At 35.0% G+C, this 12,293-nt stretch overlaps 1 protein-coding gene across 4 annotated transcripts; it reads right to left on the reverse strand.

Annotated features, from left to right (window-relative positions):
• Positions 1-1,131: 1,131 nt before the first annotated feature.
• On the reverse strand, positions 1,132-5,282 carry LOC127084251 (uncharacterized). Of its 4 annotated transcripts, none has more exons than XM_051024675.1 (7): positions 4,647-5,282; positions 3,372-3,530; positions 2,945-3,040; positions 2,701-2,820; positions 2,352-2,489; positions 1,883-2,206; positions 1,132-1,524 (listed from the first exon to the last, which is right to left on the reverse strand). In XM_051024675.1, exons 1-7 carry the CDS (start codon positions 5,103-5,105, stop codon positions 1,246-1,248), a joined length of 1,575 nt encoding a protein of 524 aa, XP_050880632.1. In that variant the 5' UTR covers positions 5,106-5,282; the 3' UTR covers positions 1,132-1,245. The 4 variants fall into 4 exon arrangements, with proteins under 4 accessions (XP_050880632.1, XP_050880630.1, XP_050880631.1 ...); XM_051024673.1 differs by having other exon boundaries at positions 2,701-2,862; XM_051024674.1 differs by having other exon boundaries at positions 2,945-3,046.
• Between the last annotated feature and the right edge of the window lie 7,011 nt (positions 5,283-12,293).

The raw sequence follows: 12,293 nt of genomic DNA on the forward strand, positions 1-12,293 counted from the left end.
AAATTCAGAAAGTGCAGTTCGGTACTCACATGTTGTCAGAGAATGTCAGAGACTAGTGGGATAACACAAATATTGATAAAAGTTTCATTTAATCTGAATAGTCTACAATAACTTAGTAGAGCATTAAGGGCTCTAAACTTAAGCATGCCAGAAAATGGATGACCCAGATTCGTTATAATTTTTTAATCATTTCAAGTATTAATGATGAATATTTGATAAAACTAGAGGGTCGGGAAAGTCAATCGTCCATATTATATTGAGCGTCCACGGTCTTATAAAAACAATACCTCCTAGGAGTATGACACCACCCACAACCACTTCGTTCTACAGGCCTCATGCTTTAGGGATTGTGACTCATTATATTTCTTATTCACTTCACCCTTCCATGCCTTGTGGTTGAGGGACTTCCTAAATTCACTTAGTCTTTACTGGTATCGTGCTTGAGCAACTGAGAACAATTACACTTCTTCCTTAATCACTTTGCTTTTACGGGTCTCATGCTCGAGAGATTGTGAAAAGTTATACTTTTCCCTTAATCACTTCGCCCTTACAGACCTCGTACTTGAGAGATTATGAACCATTATATCTATAATAACTCGGATCTATCTAGCATCGAAAGATCCTAACCCATTTGCTTTTGCGACATGCAAAAATCCCCAAAGACTTCATAAATAAGATCAGACGAGATTGAACAATCTCCGAGTCGTATGGGCTAGCTCGCCCGCAACATATTAGGAAGGTAGGCATCATATCACAAGATTGACTCGGCTTCAAGTCAAGAAGCTGACTCAACTTCAAGACATGTAACATACTCAGATAAGAGTCACACATCCTCGACCAAGACAAGACAAGGCAATGAATAGCAATAATGTAGTAACGCGCGTAACTAACAAAAGGCAACATGCCAAACACTCATAAGGGCATAAGAATTAAGGTCACGTACTCTTTGCAAGTAAGTACAAATAATCTTGAAAATAAATAAATAAATAAATAATTAAATAAAGAAAAATTTATTAAATTATATCGTAGTACTGTATGTTCTTAACTTGCTGCATAAACATAAATGGGCTCCGCAGAAATAATGCTATCTACAAAGATATAGACTATTGCACGCATTAACAAAATCCAACATACTGAACCAAGATGAGAAAGCTTCCACTTATGATGCTAATCGTTTATCAACATGTTTGCCTTCAAATATGTGGTAACATAGCTGGATCACTTGTTTGGTAAATTATTTGTACACTAACATAATCTTATATTACATAATAGGAGACAGCCTGAATTAATTCTTTGCTGTTGCTTCAATCTCTCAGTCAGAAAATCTTCACTACTTTTAACTTTGAGATACTCATCTATATCATATCTCAGTCCTTTTGATTCAGTTAAGGATGACTGGTCTGAATTACTATAAACTTTTCCAAGTTTACTGTATACGTCCTTTCCGATATAGTCCTTAAGGTAATCAGGGCTCCAGCTCCCACGACTGCTAATAGATGGGTTACCTTGATCTTTCAAATTATCCTGTGACATAAATGAATTTCAATCATCTGAGTCATATAAACTGAGAAAATTAAAAACTACGTATAGTAAAATATGGGACAGCAGCCATTGGTACACTTTTGAGAGTTTTTCAATGTTAATGACAAAATTACATGTCTATCTCATCTCTAGAATTTAACCTTACAGGGTATTAAAAGCCTCCAGATAATGTATTGTATTATATCGTCAAATGACCAGAGTTTATGACAATGATTAAAGAGTTCATTGTAATTTTCCAAGACTTGTGCTTTTTTAGCAATCAATAAAAGCGTGCATGTTAAGGTATGTTCATATTAATCTAAATGAGACCCCGGAAACTATTTAATAGTTCAGTGATAACCTGAGTGGAACTTGCAGTTGCAGAATTCGGAGTCAATGTCAAAAGTGCCTTGTTCAGGGTTGTCTTAGGCGTGGCATCGTTACTTGTTTCCCATTGTAACCATGGTAATGTCACCCCATCCATCAAAACAGGAAGAGGTCTAGGCAATGGTGGACTATAAAATGTTTCTGGTTTTATCAGTCCTCCGATGGATGAGCTTGTATCACTCCTTTCTCCATCAAGTGAGGAAATATCCGTATCTTCAACATTTGAAATGAAATCCTCGATATATCTCTCCGCCTCCTCAGTTAACCGCATAGACATCCTGTTTCTGTCATTACTTTTCTGGAAAATAAAATGAAAACACTTCTTAAAAAACAAAAAATAACACAAGCTTTTCATTTTCCTTCACAATTACAAAAAAAAAATGATTTTATTTGAATTACAAGGAAACTATTGTCAGAATACTAAACACAATAAAGGCATGCACCTTTCTGGCTCTTGGTGGTTCGGGTATAGAATTGCTCTTTTTAGGAGGACTCAATTCATTAACGATCTTGGAAAGTTCTCTGCCTCGCTGCTCCTCAAACACAATTTCAGCTAATAAATCTTGTTTTCGTTTCTCTGACTGTAATTTTAAATGAAAATACATCAAAGGTTTCGTTAGGCTAGCTGCAACTTTACTCATGATCCCAGGAAATAAAACACATTTTATTAGAATATTATGCAGTCAACGGTCACTGTTACTCAGAATTTTACACTACTCTATTAAAAAAATGCAAATGTTAAGAACATGAAAGGGATAATATTTTTTAAAAAGAACTATAAACTTCTAACACCTGTTCCAATTCGCTTTCATAGCTCCTTCTGACTGAAGAAACAGCTTGAACAGCATTAGAATTATCTGATAGCAACCTATCATCCAGGGACAATGGGGAGGCTCTTGATTTCCCTGCCGCCTTATAAGTGAAAGTTTCATTAGCCATGTCAACAAGTCCAACCTGAAGATTTTTTAAAACAAGAAAATTATAAAAGTGAAAGTCATAAAATCAGCCACTAATTGCGCACAGGTAATTCATCAACCTTCTTATGTGAATGAACTGCTCGTAGTTTCTCACTTCCACTTTTTTTTATGTGACCATTTGCTCCTTCATCATCAGTGAGAACTGAAGAATGACTCTGAAACTCATAGATATAAGACCATGGGTTAACTAAAATATAATGTGCGGCAGAAGAAAGAGAAAAATTCAACTAAACAGCAAAGATGTCAAATCCATCATTCAAAAGGATATGTTTATGAGGATGAGGCTGGGTGATTTATAGAAGAAACCCATCTTTGTTAAAATTTTCTTAATGTGAATTCTGTAGGAGAGAAGACATCCATTTCATCTCTATCAATTACTTTTTTTAGTCATTTGCATCTTGTCAACATAACAAATTACTACTACAATCATTACAGTGAGACAAACAAATACAAATTTAACAGAATGCAGACAGCTATCACACTTACAGAGTAGCCATCATATGATCTCAAATCTTTCTGACTAAGGGACTTTTTCAGCACTTGTCTTTGATCCGAAGCAACTGGCTTATGCATTACCTTGTTTCCAATATCAATATTTTTCAAATTTGCCCGACTTTTAGAATTCTGAGAACGATCCAGATCACTCTGTATCATGCAAGATATGCACACACATAAATACATCATAATATTTTACATTTTAATGTGCTTTAGGAAACCATAAAAAACTTAGTTGTTGGTCTTATAGGTCTGCTATTGTTAAGTAGTTTGTTGAGAGGTAGTTGGGCCTCATAAGGCCGGCTGCCTATAAATAGAGAGGAGGATTATAGAGGGAATTATTTCATCTTATCATTTGAGAGGAATAGAACCTTTTGGCATTGAGAGGAAGGAAGACCCTCATAGTGCTGTCATTGTTTGTGATAAAAGGGGATTCTTTCTTCCCCATTTTCAGTTTATAAGGTTATTTAATAAAGTCACTGTTCTAAATAGTAGCAGAAAATAGCAGCTATTTGAGAATATTTCGTTCCAAGTAGAGTACCGTGGAACACTAGTTATTTGTTCAAATTCCTCTACACTATAGCGCCACTATAGCCTGCTACTAGAGATAGAGACTATATTTTACTAAATAGCTTATTGCGGAACAATAGTTATTTTTCAAATTCCTCCATGATATATCAGCACTACGGTTGCTATTTAACTTGCTAAAGTGTGAACAGAGACAGTTGCTATATTCAAAACTAGCTGTGTCATTCTCTGTCACTAACAATACCACAATCTGTTATTCATTGACAAGATAAAATCGGGTCAAAATTCATTTCTCAAGAGTAATACTAGCAACATATTATGTATTTATATATAAAATTCACGCAGGTTCCACAAAAATCATGTAGGTCTTATTTCCTAATTGGTAGAATTTGGAAAACACTTGAATTTCACCCATTAATGGAGAGGACATTGAGCATGTGTTGCTAATGGTTTATCTTTTTCAATCATTATAGAAATAAAATATTCACTCTATTATCAGGCTCCACTGGTCCAACTAAATCCAGCTCATATGTAATAAACAATTAATAGTGCTTTAAATGAGAAAATGCACATTGAAATTGAAATTTGACTGTAATTCTCTAACAAAATCGACAGAACAACAAATTCAAAATTCAAAATTCAAAAATCAAAATTCAAAATGGAAAACAGAAAACTGAAAATTAAAATCAAAAACACTAATTCAAATCATGAAAAAACAGAATAACCATTAATCGTTACCTCAGAATCACTAATTTGACACCTAACCACTGAAACCGATCTCCTTCTTCTCGAACTAGCATCGGAGCTCGTTTTTCCTCCGCCGCCAATACTACTCCTTCTATCCTCCCCAACACCGGAGCTCCTCCTCGAAACAGACCTCCCTCGCCTTAACGACGAAGTCTCCGATTCCGAGCTTCTAGAATTAACGCGTCCTCGATTCGCGGAATCAAAAAACTCAATAGCGAGATCGTCAAGACTAATCTCCGGGAAGCCAGAGCCTCTGACAGTGTTGACGAACTTGCCTCTAGGAGCGGAGATATCAGAGTCGGAATCGCGTGAAGAGAGAGGACGAGCAGGTCGACTGAGGCTCCGAGAGCGGCGGTGGTGGAGGGAGGAGGAAGAGGCGTGAGAGTCTTCGCCGGAGGAAGCTCCGACGGGGATTCTCTTGGTGGTAGATTTGAAAGCTGCGGTGGCCATCAGTAGAGTGAGAGTATTAGGGTTTAGAGTGTTAAATTAAGAAGGATAATGTTTTAGCTTTTGAATTTTCATTGATTTCACGTGAAGGAAAAATGGTGTTGAGTGGAAAAGTGAGGAAGAAGAGAACCGGGGAAATCAAAACAAATAGCGGAGATTTCAACAAGCGTTAAAGATTTGAATAACGTTTATCTTACCTGTATTCAAGGTTAATTAATAAATTTTGAATAATTCCTAACTGTCTAATTAAACTATAAATAAATTATATAATCATTAATTATTTTGTCAAAAAAAATATTATAATATTAAAAAGAAACTGTTTCGTTTTTTTGAAAACTTAATTGATTTTATATATTTAAAAAATATTAAATTTTGAATATATTTTAATTTAATTAATTCCTAACTGTCATATTAAAACTTAAATGAATTATATAAATAGAATACGAAATTATTAATTACTTAGTTAACAGAAAATTATTTAAATATTTATAAAAAACTGTTTCGTTTTTTTTAAAGATTTTGTATATTTAAAAGAGATTAAATTATATACTTTTTGGTTTGAAAAAACTAACTAGTAAAATTGACAGATTTAATAATGAATTTATATTTTAATCATGAATTCCCAATCATTTTTTAGAAAAATAATTATACATTGGTAATATATTTTTACAATGACATTGAATAATTATGTAAAATTATTTAATATTAATAATAATTTTTTTAAATTGTTCAATGATTGAAATCTATTTTATTAAAAATAAATAATAAGGAATTATGAGTTCGAACATATAGAATTTTATCTTTAATGTCATAAATTTTATCTTTGTGATGAGTAAAGAATATATTTTATTTTCTCAAACATTTCCTTAGGATGATTTGGAGCATTGAATAAAAGATTCTGTATTTTTTTATAAATTTAATTGATATGTATTGATAATTTTAAAAAAATTATATTATTAATTAGTTGTGTCTATTTTAAATTCCTATCGGAAGTTTGATTTTTATTTTTATTCTAATTATTTATAAAATAACATCTATAAATCGTTGTAATAAATGTAAAAAATTTATACCGCTTCTATACATAAATTAGTGAATTTCTATTTCTAATCAAATATTTTTTAAGTTTATATTCTTTTGTGTTTATTTTAAATTTCATCATGTGAACGGTCAAATTATTTGATAGAAAGAACTACGTAAAGTTATATGAATGATAGATTTGAATATAAAAGTATTTTATAAATATTTCTTTTTGTTGATAAAATTATTACAGTAAAAATTTTAAACATGAATACAGTTATAAAATCTCTTGTTTAGCTTGGATTCTTCTAAATCGATTTTATCATTAAACTCACGTTAATTCAAAAATATGATTCGGAGCTTCTGCATTATATAGGAATCAATTATAAACTCTAATAATTTTATTTTCCAATACCATATTTCATTATTACCCTTTACATGTGTGTGATAGTTGAAAAACAACAGTACACTTCTTTTCTTTCTTTTGAACAGTTCTGAGGGCCTATAGAAAAAATCTAACAAGGAGCATCGACTTGAATGGGGATGATCTTTTAATTTTTATGAGTGTTGCCACATTATAAAAAGTCAAAATTATCTAAAATGTAGAGATATATTTTCGAGCGCACATATTTTAATTATTTTTCAAATCAAATTGAATATGCATCTCATTGTGTCAAAGATGTATCCAGTAATGATCTTCATATGTGTAAAAAACGTATTCGAAGATATATCTCCGTAAATATCATTTATTTAAATATTTGTGGATTCGTTCGAAAATACATCTCCGTAAATATCATTTACTTAAATATGAGTGGATTCGTTCGAAGATGTATCCACATAAATATCATTTATTCAAACAATTGTGGATGGTCTGGATATGCATCTCCAGACATTTTACTTTCATATCTCGCACTTGACTGCCTTTTCCATTTTCTTCTTGTTCATTTTTTGGAGAAAAAAAAACTTTCTCCTCTCAAGCTTTTGAGCTCTCTATCTTATTCAAGCATCTCTCTGTGGCAAACTCCGTTGGAGGTCTAACTCCTCATTTCCAACATCTCATCACTCATATTCAATTTGACTTGGTAAGTTTTTAAAACTTTTATCTCTTTTTATGTTTTGATTTGTAGTTAGTTGTTTAAGCAACATTAGTTGTTTTAGGTCGATTAGATAGTATTATAAACGATTTTGGTAGCCTAGAAGAACATTCATTGAGGTTTTTGTGGACTGTTAGGGCATAAATGGTGTATCTGCCATGACTGAGACAATCACATGTTTGTTTGAATACGCATCTCCAGATTTGGTCTGCATTATTTTCAGATATATCTATCTGAATCGGACTTAGACAAAAAAAAATGATTGATTTTGTGGAATTTGTGAATTTGTCCTAAAATGTTGTTTATATATGTCTCTGATTCTACCAATGGGTGCAATGGTTGAAAACAACACTGGTTGAATTAGGCTCAGGCATGTGTCCCAAACTGCATCGGTACGACATGAGAGGGTTGTTGGTGTAAGCCCTAGAGGCCAATACTTTTGGTACTTGTATCGAATTATTTATTAATAATAAAAGGCTTTTTCTTTATTATGTTAAAGTCCCTAGAATAGCTAGTCCGTTTAATGTATCAAGTGTGACTTAATCATGAGATCTCATTAAACATAAGGACATTATTCTTAAAGTATCCGTAGTCGAGCTTTATTGTGAAGTGGGATAATATTAAAGCATTAAGACTATTATGTATATAGACTGATGATCACATCTCATGGATCATGGATAAGGAGTTATCAAGTCTTAAACATAGGTATGAATATTAAGAGTAATATTTATACTGGATTGACCTGCTATGAGAATACTATATAGAATGTTATGCAAAGTGTCATAAGTTATTCTTGTAACACCCTTCTAAAATACCCCAAAAATTAATTAAAATAATAAACATATAATCAGAGTAATAGTGCACCAAGGGTGTCACACAAACATTCCACGCCATTTAAACAATATAACAATCATGCTCTTTTATTTAATTTAAATATAAAGTATTTGCACAATTACGCAGCGGATAGAGATCAACTCAATCATGCAAAACATGTAACATCACATGTAATCTAGTTCAACAACAACAACAACAATAATAATCAAAGTGTTCCCGCCCGATGTTACATCTATCAGAGCATGACCCACTAGGGAGACTACACTAGACTCCAAGCATTAGCTTCTATTCAACTCATTTCTCGTTACCTGAAAAATAGGTTGTAAGGGTGAGTTCCTCAATCAATATAATAAGCATTATAGAACAACATGTAATGCTAAGTAAATAACACATCAATTCACCCTAACCAGACTACGCATTCAGCAACGGCAATATCCGTCCAAACATCATATTCAACAATAATATATATCATATGTATAATCCTCAAACCATATTCAACACCAACAACACAACACAACGATTTACTCACTAATTCCTCACAATGGGAATTAGCTACAGCCCCACAGGCTATGCCATGCATTCATTATGCAATGAGACTCCATGAAATGCGGTACCGACTCTTCTCGAACATATAGTTCAAGCTCACCGATCAAATCCAGATACGGCTACTAAGCTCACTAGTCCCACTCATTGAGATCTAATGCCTCACTCACTAATTCCTCACCATGGGAATTAGCTACAGCCCCAAAGGCTAGACTATGCACACTAATCATCTAGTATGCAAACATCAACAACAATTCACAACTCACTAATTCCTCACCATGGGAATCAGCTACAGCCCCAAAGGCTAAACTACGCATGCTAATCACCTAGCAATACAACATCAACAACAACTCAAGAACAGACACATGCTCGCACTCTACGCCATCGAATAGTCTATTCACAACTGCATACATTCACAACATCATGCATAATATATACATTCACCGCATCATATACATCATTATACATCAGCAATATTTCATCACATAAGCATGTCAGATTATGCCAAACAACAACCACAATATTAGTACATTTCAATATTGCACATACTGCTCAAAACAGCGGGAATTTATCCCTATTACACCATAGGCAACATAGGCCAACCCTCAATTAGGTACACAACAATTAAAACAACAATTTTTCACTTCTGCAACAGTGTTAACCGGTTAACGCCCTGGGTTAACCGGTTAACGCAGGCAAAACTCACTTTCTGGCAAAACGCAACAGTGTTAACCGGTTAACGCCCTGGGTTAACCGGTTAACGCAGGCAAAAACTCAATATTTTCACATTTCAATACAGTGTTAACCGGTTAACACCCTGGGTTAACCGGTTAACGCAGACCAAACAACAATTCCTACGCTAACACACGGCAGAATGCAGAATTCCGCCGTTGGAGGACTTCCGGACCTCCGATTCCGATTCCGTAAAAAGCTATACGATCGGAAAATCATTACTCACACAAATACCGATTTAATTTCAACTTTCAGCACAGTTCATCCAACATCATTTCAACATTTACAAATCCCAATTAGGGTCAAATTAACGGCTTATCACTACCCATGACATATTATCCCAAAATACCCATTAATCGACGATAAACCCCCCTTACCTTAACAATCCGGCGAATCTTTGAGCTTCAAGCCTTTCCGTTCTTCAACCTTTGCTCTTCAGCTCCTTTCTCCTCTTCTCTGCCCTTTTCCCTTTTCACGATTTTCTCTGTTTTCACGTGAAATGTTTTTCCAAAATGAGAACTTTTCCTTATTCCAACATATATATACTTTCCAATAATAATAATCCAAAAATAATAATAATAAAATTTCCAATTATTTAATTAAATTAATAATTAAATTATTAACTCAATTCAAATAATTATTTTATTATTATCGGGGTGTTACAACTCTCTCCCACTAAAAGAGTTTTCGTCCTCGAAAACATACCTCAAGCGAACAACTCTGGATAAGACTCCTTCATCTTACTCTCCAGTTCCCAAGTCACGTTGCCACCTGCTGGTCCTCCCCAAGCTACCTTCACCAAGGCAATCTCTTTACCCCGCAACTGCTTCAACTCTCGATCCTCGATCCTCATAGGTGATGTTTCAACAGTCAGGTTATCTCTCACCTGTACATCATCTATTTGGACTACATGCGACGGATCATGAATGTACCTCCTCAACTGAGACACATGAAAACTTCATGCAAATTCGCAAGCGACGGCGGTAAGGCGATACGATAGGCTACTTCTCCTATCCTCTCCAAAATCTGATAAGGACCAATAAATCGAGGTGTCAACTTCTTCGACTTCAAAGCTCGACCAACACCAGTTATCGGAGTAACACGAAGAAACACATGATCTCCCTCTTGGAACTCAAGTGACTTCCTCCTCTTGTCATGATAACTCTTCTGCCGACTCTGAGCAATTCTCATCTTATCCTGAATCATCTTAATCTTTTCCGTAGTTTGTTGAACAATCTCCGGTCCAACCACAGCACTCTCACCGGACTCATACCAACATAAAGGTGTCCGACATCTCCTACCATACAAAGCTTCAAACGGTGCCATACCAATGCTCGAATGAAAACTATTGTTGTAGGTAAACTCAATCAAAGGCAAATAACAATCCCAAGCACCTCCTTTTTCCAAAACACAAGCTCTCAAAAGATCCTCTAGTGACTGAATAGTCCTCTCAGTCTGACCATCAGTCTGCGGATGATATGCAGAACTCAATCTCAGTTTAGTTCCTAAAGCCTTCTGCAAACCTTCCCAGAACTTCGATGTAAATCTAGGATCTCTGTCCGAAACAATACTAGACGGAATACCATGCAAACTTACAATCTTCTCAATATACAACTCGGCTAATCTCTCTAACGGATAATCCATTCTGATCGGAATGAAATGAGCCGACTTCGTCAACCTATCAACAATCACCCAAATAGCTTTGAAATTCTTACTTGTCCTCGGTAACCCAGAAACAAAATCCATACTGATACTATCCCACTTCCACTCTGGAATAGCCAACGGTTGCATTAGCCCAGACGGCTTCTGATGCTCAATCTTCGACTTCTGACAAGTCAAACAGGAATAAACAAAACTCGCAATTTCTTTCTTCATTCCCGGCCACCAAAATAACTTTTTCAAATCATGATACATCTTCGTAGCTCCAGGATGAATACTCAAGCCACTACGATGTCCCTCCTCAAGAATACTCTTCTTAAGCTCAATAACATTCAGAATACACACCCGACTACCAAATTTCAAAACACCATTCTCATCGACTCTGAATTCACCACCTTGGCCTTGATTCACTAAAGTCAACTTATCAACCAAAAGCATATCAGATTTCTGACCCTCTCTGATCTCATCCAGAATACCACTCGTTAGCTTCAACATTCCCAATTTAACACTATTGTGAGTACTCTCACACACCAAACTCAAGTCTCTAAACTGCTCAATTAAATCCAATTCCTTAACCATTAACATAGACATATGCAATGATTTCCTACTCAATGCATCAGCCACTACATTTGCTTTACCCGGATGGTAATTCAACCCAAAATCATAATCTTTCAGAAACTCTAACCATCTCCTCTGTCTCATATTCAGCTCTTTCTGATCAAACAAATACTTTAAACTCTTATGGTCACTGAAAACTTCAAATCTTGATCCATACAAGTAATGCCTCCACAACTTCAAAACAAACACTACAGCTGCCAACTCTAAATCGTGCGTCGGATAGTTCCTTTCATGAACCCTCAGCTGTCTCGAAGCATAAGCTATAACCTGCTTATTCTGCATCAACACACCACCTAAGCCCAACAATGAAGCATCACAGTAAACCTCAAATGATTCCGACGAACTCGGTAACGTCAAAATAGGAGCAGTAGTCAACCTTCTCTTTAACTCTTGGAAACCTTCTTCACATTTTGAGTCCCAAACAAACGCTTGTCCCTTTCTAGTCAACATCGTCAACGGTAACGCCAACTTAGAAAATCCCTCAATAAACTTCCTATAGTAACCAGCCAAACCAAGGAAACTTCGAATCTCGGCAACAGACTTCGGAGCTTCCCACTTAGATACCGCTTCTATCTTAGAAGGATCAACAGCAACACCACCTCTTGAAATCACATGCCCAAGAAAACTAACTTCTTCTAACCAAAATTCACACTTAGACAGCTTAGCAAATAACTGCTTTTCTCGCAGCACTCCT

The sequence above is a fragment of the Lathyrus oleraceus genome, chromosome 5, assembly GCF_024323335.1.
Source record: "Lathyrus oleraceus cultivar Zhongwan6 chromosome 5, CAAS_Psat_ZW6_1.0, whole genome shotgun sequence".
Lineage (NCBI taxonomy): Eukaryota > Viridiplantae > Streptophyta > Magnoliopsida > Fabales > Fabaceae > Lathyrus > Lathyrus oleraceus.

What these genes read in the sequence shown, in the direction of transcription:
- LOC127084251 (XM_051024672.1), bottom strand. Translation starts at nt 5,105, where the DNA reads ATGGCCACCGCAGCTTTCAAATCTACCACCAAGAGAATCCCCGTCGGA. An exon ending in ATGAAAGCGAATTGGAACAG is followed by an intron (nt 2,490 to 2,700) that starts GTGTTAGAAGTT and finishes TTAAAATTACAG; the next exon opens with TCAGAGAAACGAAAACAAGA. An exon ending in AACCACCAAGAGCCAGAAAG is followed by an intron (nt 2,207 to 2,351) that starts GTGCATGCCTTT and finishes TTTATTTTCCAG; the next exon opens with AAAAGTAATGACAGAAACAG.